General features: G+C 18.4%; 6 protein-coding genes across 6 annotated transcripts; 2 read left to right on the top strand and 4 right to left on the bottom strand.

The window, feature by feature from the left end:
- Positions 1-1,059: 1,059 nt before the first annotated feature.
- PRELSG_0711500 (conserved Plasmodium protein, unknown function) lies at positions 1,060-4,128 on the top strand (the record flags this gene model as incomplete). The annotated part of the gene is made up of 1 exon (XM_028675806.1): positions 1,060-4,128. One exon carries the CDS (start codon positions 1,060-1,062, stop codon positions 4,126-4,128), a length of 3,069 nt encoding a protein of 1,022 aa, XP_028532358.1.
- Positions 4,129-5,244: 1,116 nt separating this feature from the next.
- On the bottom strand, positions 5,245-7,539 carry PRELSG_0711400 (pseudouridylate synthase, putative; the record flags this gene model as incomplete). Its single annotated transcript, XM_028675805.1, has 1 exon — positions 5,245-7,539. The coding sequence occupies one exon, from the start codon at positions 7,537-7,539 to the stop codon at positions 5,245-5,247; it is 2,295 nt and encodes a 764-aa protein (XP_028532357.1).
- Positions 7,540-8,072: 533 nt separating this feature from the next.
- On the top strand, positions 8,073-10,794 carry PRELSG_0711300 (arginine--tRNA ligase, putative; the record flags this gene model as incomplete). The annotated part of the gene is made up of 2 exons (XM_028675804.1): positions 8,073-9,317; positions 9,409-10,794. The coding sequence occupies 2 exons, from the start codon at positions 8,073-8,075 to the stop codon at positions 10,792-10,794; spliced, it is 2,631 nt and encodes an 876-aa protein (XP_028532356.1).
- A 591-nt stretch (positions 10,795-11,385) lies between these two features.
- PRELSG_0711200 (conserved Plasmodium protein, unknown function) lies at positions 11,386-11,912 on the bottom strand (the record flags this gene model as incomplete). Its single annotated transcript, XM_028675803.1, has 2 exons — positions 11,386-11,474; positions 11,792-11,912. 2 exons carry the CDS (start codon positions 11,910-11,912, stop codon positions 11,386-11,388), a joined length of 210 nt encoding a protein of 69 aa, XP_028532355.1.
- Positions 11,913-13,482: 1,570 nt separating this feature from the next.
- PRELSG_0711100 (conserved Plasmodium protein, unknown function) lies at positions 13,483-15,234 on the bottom strand (the record flags this gene model as incomplete). Its single annotated transcript, XM_028675802.1, has 1 exon — positions 13,483-15,234. One exon carries the CDS (start codon positions 15,232-15,234, stop codon positions 13,483-13,485), a length of 1,752 nt encoding a protein of 583 aa, XP_028532354.1.
- Positions 15,235-15,772: 538 nt separating this feature from the next.
- PRELSG_0711000 (conserved Plasmodium protein, unknown function) lies at positions 15,773-18,898 on the bottom strand (the record flags this gene model as incomplete). The annotated part of the gene is made up of 1 exon (XM_028675800.1): positions 15,773-18,898. One exon carries the CDS (start codon positions 18,896-18,898, stop codon positions 15,773-15,775), a length of 3,126 nt encoding a protein of 1,041 aa, XP_028532353.1.
- Between the last annotated feature and the right edge of the window lie 261 nt (positions 18,899-19,159).

Genomic DNA, 19,159 nt, shown 5'->3' with positions numbered 1-19,159 from the left:
TTTTATGTACATTTTTTATTTGTTGTTTTAAAAATATTTAGTTATAAATAAAAAAAAATTAGCATCTCTATTAAGGTACTCTTATGTTTTCATAAAAAATCTTAATAATTTTAATTCGCATATATTTTTTTATAATAATAATTTATTTTAAAATTAAGGTATATAATAAAAGATTATTTTGTTAATCAATATTGACAAAAAATTTGCAAAAAATGTATAAATAACACTATTTACTTAGATCTAAAGGTATATATTTATATTACTTTAATTATTTTATATAAGACATAAATTATTATTATGTTTTACAACAACATAAGGGATTTGTTATGCATTTGTAACTTAAAGAGAGAAAACATTATTTTGAAACACAACTTTTTATAAATTACCAAAATAAAAAATATAAATCTAAATTAATTATTTTAATAAAAATTATATCTATATTTAAAAAAATTAAAAAAAAAAAAATTATTTTAACAATTATTTTAATATTAAAAATTACTCCTGCAATATTTTTTTGGAAAATATTATTTACATTAATTTCTATATAAATTAAACATTATTTTTTTATTCTTTTATTAAAAATTACATTAAATATTATTTAAATAGTGATTTATTTTTAATAAAATAATTTATAATTTTATATTGAGTAGATTTACTTTTATATTATTTATATCCTTTTATTCATCATATATATAAACTTTAAATAAATGAAAAGTTCGATTTTGTCTTCTAAAAATCATATATTTATATATACACTACCTTTTTGTCCATATTTTAATTTAAATTTTATAATTGTTTAAATTTCTATTTAAAAAGATGTTATTTTATTAATTCATAAAATAACTATAACAGTGTTGGATATTTTACATATATAACATTGGAAATTAAATATATTTTTATATTTTAAGTTTTTAATAATTATACTACAAATAAATATTTTGTTTGAAAAAGACAGTAAATACTGAAAATTACATAGTTTTCCTTAACTGAATTAAATATTAAAAATAATTGTGTTAATTCAACAGAAGTCATTTTTTTTTCTTTTTGTAAAAAAAAAAAATGAGTAAAGAAGTGCTATTAGCTTTATTACAAAATGTAACTACTCAGTTAAATGATGAAATAATGGAAATAACAGAAGATATTAATTACCTGAAAAATAAACAGAAGATAACTAAAAATAAAAGAATATGTGATATTGTAAAAAGAAATTATCATAAAAGAAAAAAAAGAAAATATGAAGAATTAAATGAGTTTTTTTCAAAGTATATAAAATTTTTATTAGATAAAAGAAAAGATTACATTGAAAGTTCAACAACACAAAACTTAGAAGGTGATCAATACATAAAAAAATTAATGGAAAATATAAATAAAACAAATATTAGTGAAGAAGAAAATGTAAAAAATCTAAAAGATATGTATCAAAAAAGAAATATATTAAAAGATATTTTGCGTTTAATTAAATCAAATGATATAAAAAATTTAAATTATGAAAATTCGCAAAACATATTATCTGATCTAATATTAAAAATAAAAGATATAAGTGAGATTAATGGGGAACACTGTAACAAAATAGCCAACAAAAAAAAAAGTAAATCAGAGATAAATAAAATAAAAAATGAAAAAAGAATAAATAACATAGGAAAACAAATTTTAAATTATCTAAATCGAAATGATGAAACCTTCTCACAAATGGATGAGTCTTCAACTGCACCTCCAGCATCATCACGTACATGTTCAAATAGTGAAAAAGCAAGTGATAATGAACAAACAAATAAATCAAAAAACTTAAAGAAAGAAGATTTTGCTAATGAAGTAAAGAACATGTTATTAGAGAATAAAGAAGAAAAAAAAAGCCTTGCTTATTTTAATAATAGTATACAAAATGAAAATACAAAAATATTAGAAAAAAGAAATTCATCTTATTCAAATCATCAATTTCAGCATAAATCAAACAATAAAATTTTTTTAAACTATAAATCAAAAAAAAATGACTTTGATAAATTATTAAATAAGTTCAATCTAACAAAAAAGAGTTTTAGCAATACAGAAACAAAACTAAAAGTCTCATTTTTAGAAAATAAAGAATTAAATAAAGGTAATATATCCCTTGCTATGAAAAATAAACAAATAAATAATAGTTCTTCACTAAATAGTAATATTATAACAAGATCAAATAATTTTTTGAAAACATACATGACCAATAGTCAAAGTAGCAACTTAAATAATAATTCAAAGGCACCAATTAATTATCTTTCATCATCTATAAATGGATATAGTAGAAATGTTCATAATAAAAGAGATAATGAAAAGAAAGGTGAAAAAGAAAGAAAATATCCTTCAAATTCTTCTAGTTCTTTTTCTTCTTCTTCCAATTTCAAATATAAAAAATCTAGATCCAATTCTAATAATTCATATGGAAGAAAAAAATATATATTTAAAATTAATAAAAATGGTAAAGGAGTTTTTTCAGTTGATAGAGAAGAGAAATTATCAAAAAATATATATGATTTTGAAATAATATATAATGATTCTGATTCTAATGAATCTGATAGACTCATCAGCGCAGAAGATAAAAATAAGAAAATATTACATTTTACATTTGTAGAAAGTGGTAAAAAAATACATGAAGTAAAAAATTTGTATATTTCAAATGATGAACTGATTAAAAATCTTCATTTTTATAATAATAATAATAATAATAATTCCTCCGATATAAAAAATAAATACAGAGATTATAATGGAAATGAAAGTTCCCATAAAGAAGAAAAAGATATGAATGTTTTAGAAGATAAAATAAAAAATTTAAAAGAGGAAAATTTTAGAAGAAAATATGAGATAACTAGAATTATAGATGATATAAAATACAAAAAGTTGCATATAAATGAAGAAGAATCTTATAGTGTTGAATTCGTAGAAACGAATAGATTAAGAGGGCTATATCTCCAATTGCTTGAAAGGCAAAATGAATTAGAAAGAGATAGAAATTTTTATAAAAAAGAATTAGAAAAGCTACAAAATGATATAAAAAATAGCACATTACCTATTTCTGAGTTCTTTAAGGAAGAAAAGAAAATTTTTTTAGAAAGAGAAAAAGAATTCTATAAAAATGAAAAAAATTACTTAAAGAAAAAAAATGAATTAAAGAAAACTATCATTGAACTTCAAAGTGAACTAGATTTAACTCAAGAGAGACTAATTAAGGAAAAAGAACTAAATGAAAGTCTGAATAATATAATAAAAGAGCATAAAGATATTTTAGATAAAAGTAAAATTGAACAAACAAATTTAGATGATGCAAATGAAACTAAATTAAAGATATTAAATGACGAATGTGAACGATTCAAGAAAACTATTGAAGAGGGGAAAAAAGAAAAGGATAAATTATGTGAAGAGATTGGTATGCATTTAAATAAAATTGAAAAAATGAATGAAGAATTAACTCATTTAAAACAGGATGATTCATTTGATAAATTTCGAAAAATTGTTTTAGAAAAAGTTAATAAAACAGATGGTGATATTAAAAATTTGGCACAATTACTTGAATTACTTACAAAAGAATTAGAAAATAAAACAATTAAAGAAAATTTAATTAGTAAACAAATAATAGAAGTGGAACAAAAATATTTAAAAAATAAAAAATTATTGAGTATGTCAAAAAAAAAACTTAAAAAAAAGAAAAAGAAAATAGACAATATGAATGAGGAAATTTCATACTTAATTAAAAAAAATAGAAACTTAATAAAAACAATAAGACACTTAAAATTGCAAAATTCTGATTTAACTATTACAGAAAAAAGAGGCAAAGAAGATTCCATTTTTAAAGATGAAGAAAAAAAAAAAAAAAATGATAATTTAATTTATCATAAAACATATAATAATAAAATTAAAAGTAATGACACTAGTGCAAATATTGCTCACTTTTTATCTAAAAATAGAAAAGGACAATTAAAAAATAATAAGAGGTTCGCAAGTTTTTCAGATGAAAGTTCCTTATTTTTATTTAACGCAAATATAAAAAAAGGGCATTCTTTTGAAGAATCAAGTAATAATGTAAGAGAACCAAAGCATTTATCAAAATTTCATAAAAATTGTAAATATAAAATACGTCTGGAGCAATATGAAAATTGAAGCTTTAACAAAAAGAAATGGTATAAAAATTACATACAACGTATTTAATGATTCACATAAAAATAAAATAATAATAAAAACAATATAAAAAAAAATTAAATATAAAGCCTAAAAATTTTCAAATATAGCATATGTTTAATCACACATTATTTTTATCAATTATATTTTTCATTTTCTTAATGTTATTTTTTATTTAATTATTTTATATATCAATTTAATGATTTCATTTATCTATTTAATTTCTACTTGTCAAATTAATTATTTTATTTGTTTCTTTAGTTACTTTACATATCTATTTTTTTTACTTATTTCATTATTCTATTTTTTTTTTGTACAAATAATATATATTATTAGTTGTCATCATATTAATTAGAAGATAGTGCTTATAAGTAATATTTTATACTTTTAATTTTTATTTTATATTTTGTATTATTTTGTTTTATATTATTAAACTTTTTATTTGTTTTAAAAGGTACTATTTTATTTAAAATTACTTTTTTTTTATTTCTTCTCTACCAAATGAAAACATATACAATAATTTTTTAAATTAAATTTAATTCAAAATTGTATTTTTTTTTTTTTTTGTCTTCAGTAATAATGAAACTATTTATTTTATAATTAAAAATCTTAAAATATATGCATATTATGAAAAAAAAAAGATATATAGATTAAATGATATCTTTGTTTCAATCAATAAAAGAATATTGTTATGTATTTAAAAAAAAAAAAATTAGTGTATATAATAAAAAATATGTTCTTGGCTATTAATTTTATTTTTGGAAATAAAAGAATAATTAAATATATATATATATATATATATGTTTAACAGAAAATTTAATATATATCAAATAAGAGTAAGAAATAAAAAAAAAAAAAAGTGAAATAAAATAAAATAAAATGACAACATTTTCATAATTTTAAAGTAATAGACTTACCAAAAAGGTTGTTTAAAAATTTTAATATCTTTTCATAAAAATAAAAAGTAAAATAAGAAAATTGGTATTGTGTTACTTTTTAGAAGCCATATTTAAAAAAAAAAATTAATTATATATATAATTGTTTTATTTTATATTTCGATTTTCAATTTATTTAATCGATTAATATTAAGAAATAATTCTATGATAAATTTCCATATATCAGGAATGTCAAAATATTCTTCGGTATATAAAATAAATAACACCATTTAGGTAGAAGAGTAAAAACATCAATCATGTTCTCCCATGTATATCTGAAAGAATGCAGAAATATTCCTGAGCTATGATAAGTAACGTTACTAATATTTTTAAAAAAATATTTATTTATATATTCTTCATTATATTCACTATTTAAATTTATATTTTCGTCGTAAAGCCAATTAAAGGACTTATTTAAAAATGGAATAAGAGGAAAATATTCATATTTTTCAGATAATGTTAAATTTTTATTAATTTCATGTTCTCTATTATATTCTTCATAAGTTTTATTATCGTTAGTATCAGCATCGAAATATAAATAATTGGATTTCTTAATATATTCTTCTTCAAATTTTCTATTGTAATGTGAATCATTAGATATAGGGAATGATAAACTATTTAAATGAGCTCTTATTTGATGGGTTCTTCCCGTTATTGGTTGACACAATATAATTGATTCATTAATCTGAGAATTATATGATAAAAACATAAATCTAGTAATACTTGGTTTTAGAGAATATTCACAAAAATCTTTATAATTGGAGTTTGTATATTTTGTAAAAACATATTTTAATAATTTCTTACTTTCACAATACATATATCCAAAATCTATGACAAAATATTTATGATACATTTCTAATTTATTAGTTTCATCATTAGATGTGTTTTGAAAACTAATATCATCAAAAAAACTTTCTTCTTCATATTTACTTACATCAAAACAATCTTTTAAGTCATTATTATTCTCTTTTATACAGTCTATTAATTTATTTATATTTACTTCTCTTTGAAAATCTTGTTTTTTGTAATTGTTTTCATACAAAAATATATCATTTTTAAAAGAATCACCATCATTATATTTTAAAGAGCTATCATTTTTGCAATTATTGCAATATTGCTCCATCAAATCATTTAAATTTATACTTGAAATATTATTTATGACCTTGTTTTCATCTAAAAGTTTTCTAATTAGTTTTCTAAAGTCTCCATCAACTCTTGCTATATATGTTTTTTTAATTTTATTATTTGATAAATTTTCAGAAAAAGATGTAGAAAATTCTTTATTTTTTCCAAAAAGAACAATACCTGAAGTTAATTTATCTAATCTATGAAGTGTATAAATATATAAGTTCTCGTTATTTTTATTATCTACCTTTTCAATGTTATTTACATTTTTAATTTTTTTATTTAATTTCTTATTAATTTTATTATATATTTTCTTATCCATTTCATCATCTAATGTGCTTTCTTTTTCATAATTTAATTCCTCTTTTTTGTTATTTAAATTATTACTAAATAAATTTTTTATTTCACTTTCAGATGAGTAGTCATTTAAAATACTAGTCTGTTTATCTTTTATATATTTCAAATAATCCAAATGATCATTTGCATTTTTGTTAGAATCTAAATCTTTAGAAAATGGTTTGTTTAATTCATTGATATTATTTTCTTCATTTAACCAGTTTTGCTTTTTTTTTTTTATCTTATTTTCTAAATTAATAGTATGATTATCTTCTTTATAAATTTCATTTTCTTGTTGATTGCATAAAGTCATGTTTTTTTCTTCGAATTTTTCTGTAGAATTGCTACTCTGTGAATTGGAATTTTCACTTTTTGTTTGAGTTTCAGGGTTATACTGAAAATTTGCTTTTTTAAAATTGAAATTTATTTTTATAACATCTTCTAATTTATCAATTTTTGAATTATTTAAAATTTGATTTTTTGACATAGCCATATAATTCTGTATAATTCTTAGAAGTGAATTATACTGATAGAAACCAACAGGATGGGTAGGTAAACTTGATGGCTTATATACACAAATAAAATTTTCATCTTCATATAAAATTATAATTTTACTACATAAAACAGGTTTTTCAAATAATAATAATTTATGCTCAATAAAATCATTATTTTTAATGATATAATCACTTGAAATATTTTCATTATTTACTTTTATATATCCTTTTTTTATTGATTCTAAAAAGTAATTCATGTCATAAGCACAAAACTCGGATGCTAAGACTTCTGATATTTTTTTGCCTATCCATCTTTTTTTGGAAAATAATTTATATGTATAAATATAGGGTGTCACAAAACGTAATTTATTTTTTATAAAATATTTTGGCTGAAAGTTCTTATCTACAACATTTAAACCACTTGTATCAGGTACAGTTATTTTCATAACTTTAAAGGATTTTATTATATTTGTTAATAATATTAAAATTATCAAATATAACATTATATTTTTCTCATTTTTTTTTTTTCTATTACTATTCACTTCAATAATATAAAAGAGAAAAAATGAATTAAATAAAATATATAAATTTTCTCAGAATACTAAAAAAAAAGAAAAAATGAATATAAAATATTTAGTAGATAAAAAAATACAAAATATATACAATAAATATATTAATGTATATATATATATATATATATATATATATATATATATATTATTTATTAAAAATTAAAGAAATTTAAAATGTTTAAGTTCTATTACATATGTAAATATAATATTATTAATATTTCTATATTTTAAAATGATATTGCAGAATATGTTCTCTTCTTTTTTTTTTTTCATTGGAAAGCTTATGATAAATTAAAATAATATGTAATTTTTTTTTTTTTTAAGGAATAATTTTTTTTATTTATAATTTTTTTAGGTATAAACAGAATTAATTGTTTAGTAAAAATTACAACAATATTTGATGAATAAAAAAAGTAAAATAAAATAATTGTAAAAAAATATGAAATACATAAATATAATGGATAATGCTTAGAGTTGCTCTTATAATAATCGTTTACTGCTTTTATTTGAAATTGTTTGAATTCAAGAAGATTACTAAAAATAGTGCCAATAATTTTTTTTTTTTGATTCACAAAAGAATATACAACGTAAATGTATTATTTAAAAATAGTCAAAAAAAAAGTAGTGAAAAATTGGTAAAGCAAAATTTGTATAACCTAAAAGATGATAACATTTACACCTTTTTAAATAAGGAAATAAATAATATAGGAAAAAAAATAGTAGAGGATAGTACCTTTAGTTTACCTAAATATTGCTTTTTAGAAGAAAATAAAATTTATGACAATTTTGAATACCAAACTAGTATAATAGTATTTTTAGAAAATTATATTAAAATTAAAAAGGACATTAGAAAAGATGTTATCGAATATTTAAAAAGAAAGTGCCTGGATGTAATAGAAATGCTCCATTTATCATCTAATGGAATTTTAAATATAAAATTAAGAGATAAATATATTTTTGAAAAATTCTTTACCTTCTATAAATTACATTTAACAAAAGATAATTCAGAAAAAAAAAAAAAGAAAAAAGAAAAAGAGCCAATAAAGAAAAATGTAGTTTTGTTAGACTTTTGTGGTGTAAATATGGGAAAATATATGCATTTAGGACATTTAAAATCACTATTTCTTGGTTATGCATTAAGTAATGTTTTTAAATTTTTTAATTATTCTGTTAAAAAAAGAAGCCACATAGGAGATTGGAATGTAAACATAGCATTAATTATAACTTTTTTAATTTTATTTTATAATAATATAAATTTAGATTTATTTAATTCTAACTTAAATGAATTAAAAGGTAATGGGAAAATGTTTGAAACAAATGATAAAGTTAAAGAAACAGATGAAAACATTAATATTTCATTTTCGTATAATCTTAGTAACAATGAAGAAAAAGAAGAAAATATATTTAATAACAGTGTAGGTAAAAAAAAAACAAAAAAAATAGAAAATGATGGAATTATTCAGCATTGGTTAGGAATTGTAAATGATACAAGAGAACAACTGTTTTATAATAATTACAAATATTTTGATACAGAAAAGTTTTCTCATATAAGTTTACATAAAATTGAATATATATATAAATTATCAAAAAAGATTTATTCTATATCCGACTTATTTAAAAAATATACCAAAATTAGTTTAAAATTAATGTACAAAAATGATAAAAAAATTATAAATATATGGAATATCATATGTAGTAATACAAAAAAGGTATATATATTTTTATAGATTTTTATTAATTGCATTAATTTTTTTTTTTTGCAATATCCATAAATTTATATGCATATTCTATTTTCTATAGGAAAATAAAGAAATATTCAAGAAGTTTAACATAAAAAAATTAATAGAAAAGGGGGAACGTTTTTATGTTAAATATGTTCCGAAAATTTTACAAAAAATGAAAGATGCAAATATCCTTTTTGAATTTAAAAATAAATTTTGTGTTCTTTTAAAAAAAAAAGTAATAGGCAACAAAAATAATAGTAATAATAGTAGCAAAAATATTTTAAGTAGTAATGATGAATATTATGATATTATTAAGATAAGTGATGAAATCAATGAGTACATTAAAAAAAAGGATATTGATTTTTTGAAGAAAAAATTTACCATATTAACTTTAAAAAATGATGTTGCTTATACGTATGCCGCTATTGATTTATCTGCTTTATATTATAGAGTGAATTTTGAAAAAGCGAATAAAATTATTTATGTAGTTGATGAAAATCAAAGAAAACATTTCATGCAAGTTTTTTCTATAGGAAAATATATAAACTTGCTTTCTAACAATAATGAATGTATATGCCTTAATTATGGTTATGTCTTGAATGAAAAAAAAAAAAAAATTCAAACAAAAGATATTTCAAATAATATTTTTGTTAAGGATATATTAAAGATTTATAAATCTACTAATGAAAATGCTAGTACAAAATATAAGTGTAATTCTCAGAAATATTATATGCAAAAATATTATGAAGAGTTAATTAGGTCATCAATAATTTATTCTTATATTAGCGTTAAGAATTGTAAACGCCAATTAATAAATAATATTATTAAAGAATTTCATTCAGAGTATATTTATATAATTGAAAAGTATAATGAAATTCTTTTATCATTAGGAAAATTAAAAAATTATGATTACTCATTTATATTTAAAAAAAAATTTAATATAGAAATTAATTTAAAAAAATTAATACTAGATATTATAAAATTTAACTATATAATAGAAGAAGTAGTTCATAGCTATAACATTGAAAAATTATGCTCATATTTATTTAATTTGACACAAAAAATTTATAATTTAATTCAGAAAGGCTTCATAAAAAATATAAACTCTGTATTAGGAGAAAAAAATTTTGATAAATTTATAGAAATATTAAATTACGAAAAAGGAGAAAGTATAATTAATTTAGACGATAATAATAACAAAAATAATTTAGAAAAAAAAAGGGAAGTCTTGAGAAATTTGGATAAAATCAAAAAGTCTGACTTTTTTTTAAAATATATTAAAAATTTTGAACATTCTTATAACGATGATGAAAACAAATATTTTCCAAAGGAAAAAGAATCAGAAAAAATGGAAACTTATATTTTAAATAGAATTCTTGAATTAATTATTATGAAATCATATTTATTTATAGTATCCAAAATATTTAATATTATAAATCTTCGCTTAATAAATTTTTATTAGAAGTCTTAGAAAACCAATATATTTTAATTCATAGCTTACTATTTTCATCTTTTTAATAATTTATAACTAATTTTAATTTTTTTTTCTTTTTTTTCTTAACTATATGGAATCCTTTATATAAAAATAACTTGTTTAAAACTTTTATTCTTTATTCACATATTAAATTAGATTATAAAATGTTAATTTTTTAATTATGTGAAAAATAAATAGGCTTAAAATGTAATAAAATAAGTGTACATGTTAAAATAAAAAAAATATATCATAAAACACAAAAAAAAAAAAAAAAAAAATATAACAAAAAAATATCAATTTATAATAAAATTATATTAAAAGGAACAAAATAATAACTAATAATAATGAAAGCAATGTTTAAAATAAAGTTGGGTAATTAATTCCTTAATTTTAAACTTAAAAATTACACTAAGGATCCCCTTTTCAAATATAGTTATTATTAATATATGTCATTTTAAAGTTTATTTTATTAAATTACTCTTAGAAATTATGAAAGTAAGAATTTTTAATTGTTATAAAAAACATAAAAAACACAATTTTTACAAATTATAAATATTATTAATTTTTATCTTTTATAATTTAAGCTCCTTTTTTTGGAATAGCTTTTGGAACTATTTTAGGTATAGCTTTAACGGGTGGTGGCTTTACATCTAATTCCTTACGAGCAACTGTGAAATAAAAACGCAAAATGAAGGAACTTCATGCATATTATTTGTTAATAGATTAAAAAGAAAAAATATATAATATAATATAATATAATATAATATAATGTAATATAATATAATATAAAGCTTTATTTTTTTTTTCATTTTAAGATATGGATAAATTTCATTCTAGACATATGAATATATGTATATATGTTTTATTTAGAAAATATTATTTTTTTACTATTTTTTATAACAAAAATAATGATATCAAATTTTATATTTTTTTTTTTTCATGAACATATAGAAAATTCTTTTTCTTTTTCATTTTTATTAAGAACCTATAGAAGATTGGGTGGTTTCGTTTTTTTTCTCTTCTGCTTTATTTTCTTCATTTTTTCTTTCTACATTAGTTAATTCACGAACTTTAGGTTCATTTGCTTTTGACTGCGTGCATCCCATTTCTGATTAAAAAAAAATGATACAACATTAAAAATACATGCGTTAAAATGTGAATAATATAAATTATTAATCTTTTATACTAGAAATAAAATGAAACTAGTAATATATTTTTTTTTTCTTTTCCTTTTTTGTATAAAAATATTAATAATAATAAAAATAGTAATAATTTTCAAAAAAAATTAAAAAAAAAAATGATACTTTAAAAGAGATTGTAAAAGGTTAAGGAAAATAAATGACAAGAGATAAATTGTAACTATTAAAGCTTTTCAAATTAAAAAAACAAAAATAAAGAAAATTTAAAATATTTTTTTATGTATATTGGGAAAAATTAATATCAAATGTAATTTAAAATTTATTTTTTTATTTTATTTTATTTTTTTTTTTTTTTGTTGTATGATGTGCGTACTATAAGAAATTCGCCAGTGTGATTTTTTAAATGTAGATTAACGGTTTTTATATTAACCATTAATTTAAAAAAAAAAAATAAAAAATACACATTACATTTACATAAATGCTTAAAATATAGCTAGAAACTACTTAATTTTAAATAATATGAACAGTACATATAGGTAAATAAACTTTTTATATAATATAAATTTAATACAGATATTGATCTTTTCTCTTACACATCTTTTTCATGGACTATAGTGGTGCACATGCAATGTCATTTTTATTTATTGTTATTACTAAAGTGAAAAGCTAGTTTTTTCTCATTCTTTTTATCTCTTTAGTTGTATCACTTTTAATTTTTTTTGCTTTTTTTTTTTTTGACTTCTGCTGTAAACTTTTTTTTTAATTTTTTTTTTCTCTATATACTATATATTTTTTGAAAAATGAATTTTAAATTACAAAAATAAGAGATAAAAATTTGAAATGATCTATTCTTTTTAAGCAGAAGCTGGAATTACATTTACAAAAATGTGATTTTCTTTTTAATAAAAATTTAATATCTATCAAATCTATGAAAAATTATTAAAAATTTCAGGCATTTTGTTTCTCCCTTCAGTAAATTTTAAAAAAATTAAAATACATAAAAAAAAATTAGGTAAAATATATACAATTTAAGGTGACAATAAATTTTTATGTGTGTGTACACTGCATTTATTTATTTATTTTTTTTATTTGTAACTGAGCCTTTTTTTAATATATTCAATGAAAAAAAAAAACTTAATCTATATAGTAATAGAACTTAAGTTTAAAGTTTCCACAATTTAACATAAAAAAAAAAAAAAAAAAAGCAAATTTAAAAATAATATTAAAATAACAGAGTTTATATTTCTAAGATCATATTTTTAAAATTTAGATTTTATATTTAAAATACAATATTTCTTAATATATCTTGGACACATTTTTATGAATACATAAATTTTTATTTTAAAAAAAATTAGTTTCATGTATGTAAAATCTCTAATTGAAATATAAACTTATTTATATGTACAGATATTTTAAACATTTATTATATGATACTTTTTATGTATTTTATTTTTGTATTTTAAAAGATTACAACATATTTCTTATATCATATTTTACATTTGTAAAGTTGATTATATTTTTTTTACTAAAAATTGTATCATTTCCCTTTTCTTTCTTTTAAAATCTTTCTCATAATTTTCTTTGATTTCTTTTTACTAACTTCTTGAAATTTTGTTTCTGTTATATTTAATTTTATGTTTTTATTTAAAAAGCTATAATCTGTGTCTTTGTCATAATTAAAATTATGCCAAAAAAAGGACCAAGCATTATCTCCATTCTTCTTATATCCATTAAAATCTAGTAATTCATCAGAATTTCTTTTAATAGGAACAAAAAATGGGTAAATGTCATTTTTGTATTTTCTATGAGATAACTTCATTTTTACTTGGAGAAAATTGTTTTTATATATACAATTTATGTCACTTAGATCCACATAAGAAAATGGCCTGAAGGCCCTTTGAATTCTTGTATATTCATAAGATTTATCTCTTTTTTGCCTATTTTTAAAATTTTTACATTCCCATTCTTGAACCATTAAATTTTTTTTTGTATTAATTAGAACAATAGGGGGCATAGGCTCATTTTTATTAAATTTAGTATCCATATTTTCATTAGTGGTGTAGGTATATGTATACTTTTTTAAATTATAATTGTTCAGTTTGTTATATGTATTATTATACGAATTAACATGTTCACACTCTATTTCGGTATCGTCATTAATGTTTTTAGGAACATTTTCAATTTCATATGAGGATAAATCATAAGAAAAATTTCTGTTTTTTATTTCTTTAAATTTTTCATAATATTTTGAAATGTCAAAATCATTATAAAATTTTTCTATATTATCTATAAGTATAAGGGTATCATCAATTCTAATATCTGGTAGCCACATCTGTATAACAAAATAAACGTCCTCCTCTAAATATTTATCTGTTTTTTTATCAACCATATATAATTTTTTAATTACTTCATTTTTTTCCTCATCATCCATATCTGTGTTAGAGGTGTTTTTTTTTGATTCATCTTTATTTTTTGTTTCACTACTTTGCTTTATAATATTACCTTTGACATCTATAATTTCATTTGTTTCTTGAAACCTTTTTATATCTTCTCTTACTTTTTCAATTACTTTTTTATTTATAAGTTTTTCTTTTTCATCAATACTTTTTATATCTTTTAATAATTGTAAGTTAACTTCATTTACATTTTCAAAAATTCTTTGTAATTTTTTTTCATCAGCTTTGTATGTTCTTTCATAAACATCAACTTTAGGAGTATTTCCAACTTGAGAAATATAATCTCTTTTTTTATTTATATAATTAAAAACATTATCACCTGATTTTTCATCTTCTTCATCATTTGTATTTTTGTTAATATTACTAGTATTACTATTTTCCTCTGAAACACCAAATGAATTCAATTTATCACCTGCATTATTTATATCTGTGTTACTTATATTTGTATTTCCTGTATAATAATTTTCTATATCATTAAGTTCCTCTATATTTAACGAATTTATTTCATTTTCAACTAAATTGTTTTCGTTTTTATTGTAAATACTTTCTCTTATGTAATAAACGTTTGTTCTGCCAAACATAGCTACATCTTTAGGTACGTTTATTCCACTTCTTTCAAAATAAACTCTTTTTCTTCTTTGGATTCCATTATATTTTTTTGTATTTTTAAAATAAAGAAAAAATAATTTATCACAATTCAAGCTCTTAAAATTTATTTTATTAGATGAAATTTTGTTCAATTGGGCGCATTTTTTTTTTATATTTATATTATTTACAATGATTTTATTTAAAAAAAACAGAAATATACAAAAAAAAAATTGAAAATATATCATATTTTCATTTTAAAAAATATAAGAATATATAATTAAAATAAAATAAAACTATAATATAAAATATATATTTTAACGATAAAATGTCTTCATTTTTACATAAAAATGCTAATAAATTTCACCATATGAATATATACAAATATACAATTTTTAAATAATATAGAAAAAAAAAAAAAAAAAAAAGATTAAATAAAACAATTTATATAATTTAAAATTGAAAATTACACATACTCTAATATGTAATTAATTTCATGTGGAATCATTTCCGTGAAAAAAAAAAGTAATGAAGAATAATTAAAAATATTTAAAATATAACATAATTTTTTTAATTTAGAGAAATGAAAAAGTTATTGTAATTTATATTTGAAATAGCAAATAAAAAATTTATTATTTAAGAAATAAATGCTTTTTTTCTTTTTTTTTTCTTTGATAAAATATATAAAGAAAAAACTTGATTAAATAAAAAGTATAACAATAATAAAATTATATAGAAAAAAATAAAATAGAATAAAATAAACAAATAAAAAATTATTGAATAAATTTAATTTTTTATTTCCTGATACGATAAAAATTGTTTGATGTAACAAATACTTTTTAAAATATCATCACTCGTAATGCTAAAACTTAATTCATTTTCGTTAATATGCTCATTTAAATATAATTCAAAAGATGATTGCATATTTGGATCTTGATCATTTTTCATAATGAAACTATAAGAAATAGAATGATAAAGTAATAAAAATTGTTTATAATTTTTTATTTTAAATTTTTTGCATACATTGATAAGATAATTCACGTCCGATTGAATTTGTAAAATAATATTTTTATTTATATTATTTACATTTTTTATATAAAAAACGTATTTTTCTGATAAATGGTAAAACAATTGTTGTAACACATATTCATTTTTATTTTCATAAAATATTTCAATGTATGTGAAAATAGTTTCTACTATTAAGCAAATATTTTCTTCAGGATCAAAATTTTCTATTTTTTCATTATCATTTATAGATATAATTTTTGAAATATATTTGATTAAATAATCATATAGGGGAATTAAAGAAAAATATATAATATTTTTTAAAATTGTATTTTTTATTTCGTTTAATTTACTTAAAGAGGACTTAAAAAGATGTTTGCCACACTCTTCATTTTCTATATCTAAATTTATATCAGGAGAATTATCTGGAACTATTTTAATCATTTTAATGGCTTGTATGTTTGAAGAATTTTCTTCCTTTTTTTTTTTAATTTCATTTTCTTCAGAAAGAGTGAATTTATTTTTTTCAGAATCTATATCTTTTGAAGAACTTTCATTTTTTAGTGTTCTTATGTTTTGGGCATTTATTAATTTTTCTGAAAAATCTCCATTAAAGAAAAAATTATGTATGTATGAAATATTTGCCTCAATTTCAGATGGATACTTTTCTTTTTGTAAATAAAATTTTGATATGTAATTAAAAATATTATTACTTTTGAAATGATTGTATGTTTTTTCAAAAATAAAAGAACTAAAATGTTCATATTCTTTTATTATATCATTAAATATATTTAATAACTTTGTGAATATTATAATTATATTTTTTATAAAATCAATAACCTTATTAGATACATTAAATTCTTCTTTTAATTGTAAAGATTCATTAATTTTTATTTGATCCTTTTTTTTTGTAGCAATTTCACTTTTTATTATTTTTATTTCTTCTTTTATATTATATATAATTTCGTATAGAAAATTATACATATTTATGAAAAGGAAAAGAAATTCTGTATCATGATTACATATAAAAGAAAAAAAAATAACAAATCGAAAAAAATGAGAGTTAAATATTTCCTTATTATCTACCTCATAATATTTTTTTTCTATCGCATTTTTAATATCCCTTTGTATATCAACAAAAAACATCAACAATTTATCTTCTAATATGAAATTATTCCTATCAAAATTGCTCACTTTTAAATTTATATTTTCAAAATATTCCATATCAAAATGTTGAACTATTGTAACATTAATTAAATATTCATTAATTATAACTTTATTTATAAAAGTAGATTCTCTCAATATCTTTTCAAATAAATTTTTTTTTGAAATAAAAAAGGAAGAATTAGATAAAATATTTAAACTTATTTTTAAAGAATCCATTATTTTAAATATAAAATTTTTTCTTTTATTTACAATAGTCTTATCATTTTTATTAGAGAAATCTAAATTTTTTATAAAATCACTATTTTCAATATAATTACAAACAACATATATACTTTCCTTATATAAGTAAACAAAATAATCTTCTATATAACTAAAATCTTCATTTATATTATTATCTTCATATTCTACATAGTCGTTAACTTTCTGCTTATTTAATTCATTTTCGTTTTCATTAAATATTTCACTTGTTTCTACTTCTGCAACAGAAGATTCAGCTAACTCCTTTCTATTTAGTAAGGAATATGAATATTTACAAGATGTATTAGAAAATTTGTTTAAATTTCTTTCACTTTTATTATTTACTATATATATAACATTAAAAAATATTTTTTCTATAATATTTTTTCTTTCCTCTATAAACGTAGTAAAATACTGATAAAAATTAATAATGCTATTGTATATAAACGAATCGTTTTCAGAGTGAACAAATTTGAGAAATGTTTTTTTAAAATTTATAATTATGAATTCTATAATTTTTTTTATAATTTCATTAATTAAATATTCATTGTTGTATGTCTTTATATTTGTGAATTTCAAATATGTTTTAAATAATATAGTATATGCTTTTAATATTTCATTGGAATCAATGTTTGTTTTATCAAAAATATATGAATATAGGATATCATTTAATAAAGAGAAAAAATCGTCAAAGAATTTATTCGAGTATAACGATACATCAATTGATGAGTATTCTTTAAAATATGTAATAATTTGTTCATTTTCATTTATATATATTAAGTTTTTAAGTAACGTAAAAGCGTTTTTCATTTTATCATCAATATCTAATTTCATACTTTTTGTTTTTGAAAATAATTCATTTATATCTTTTTTCAGCGTAGGAAAAACTTTTAGGAACAACAAACCCTTTTTTATATTTTCTAATTTTGTTTTTGCTTCAATACTTTTTATTAATGAATTTTCAAACTTTAAATTATTTTTCCTTTCATATTCTTTAAATTCATCATCATCATCCTTTTTCTCATTTTCATGAGTTTTCTCGTCTTTAATTTCATCTTCATTAATTTTTTCGTCTTCAATCTCATCTTCATCATTCCCTTCATTTTTTTTATTTTCTTCAATTTTTCCCTTTCTTACGTTAATCATCTCTTCTTGACTTTTTTTTTTTTTCTCTTTCAATTTACATAAATTATTCTTTTTATCCAAATTTGTTATATTTTCACTTCTTTTGTTTGTTATATTTATATTAATCAACTTTTCGTTCATTGTATCAGTGTAACACCTCATTTGATGAATCTTTTCTTTATAATTTTCTATTTCCCCTCTTATGTTATTGTTCACATAATGTTTTTGTTCCTGGATTTCATTTTTTAAACTTTTTACACTTTTTAATATTTCATTTTCATCATTTTCTTTTATTAATGTTCCAAAATAACTGTTTAAAAAAATTTCAGAATTACATTCACTTTTTTCTATTTCTTTTAAGACAAAGTTTTTATCCATATACATTAAACTTCATAAAAAATATGTAAAATAATAAAAATATGAATATTACATAAAATTAACATATAATTAGTAGTATTAAATCTATATTTAATCTTTTTTTTTTTTATCCAAAAATTTTAATGTTCAATAAAATTAAAAAATACATGTATAAAAATATTTTTTATATTAAGAAGTTTAAAACATTTAGTATTAATTCTATTTATTAAAAAAAAAAATTCATCAAAATTTTTTTCCTTTTGGTTAATATGTTTACCTTTT

The sequence above is a fragment of the Plasmodium relictum genome (genome assembly GCF_900005765.1).
Source record: "Plasmodium relictum strain SGS1 genome assembly, chromosome: 7".
NCBI lineage: Eukaryota > Apicomplexa > Aconoidasida > Haemosporida > Plasmodiidae > Plasmodium > Plasmodium relictum.
Note: the sequence above shows the minus strand (reverse complement) of the source record. Positions and strands in the feature narration are given on the sequence as shown.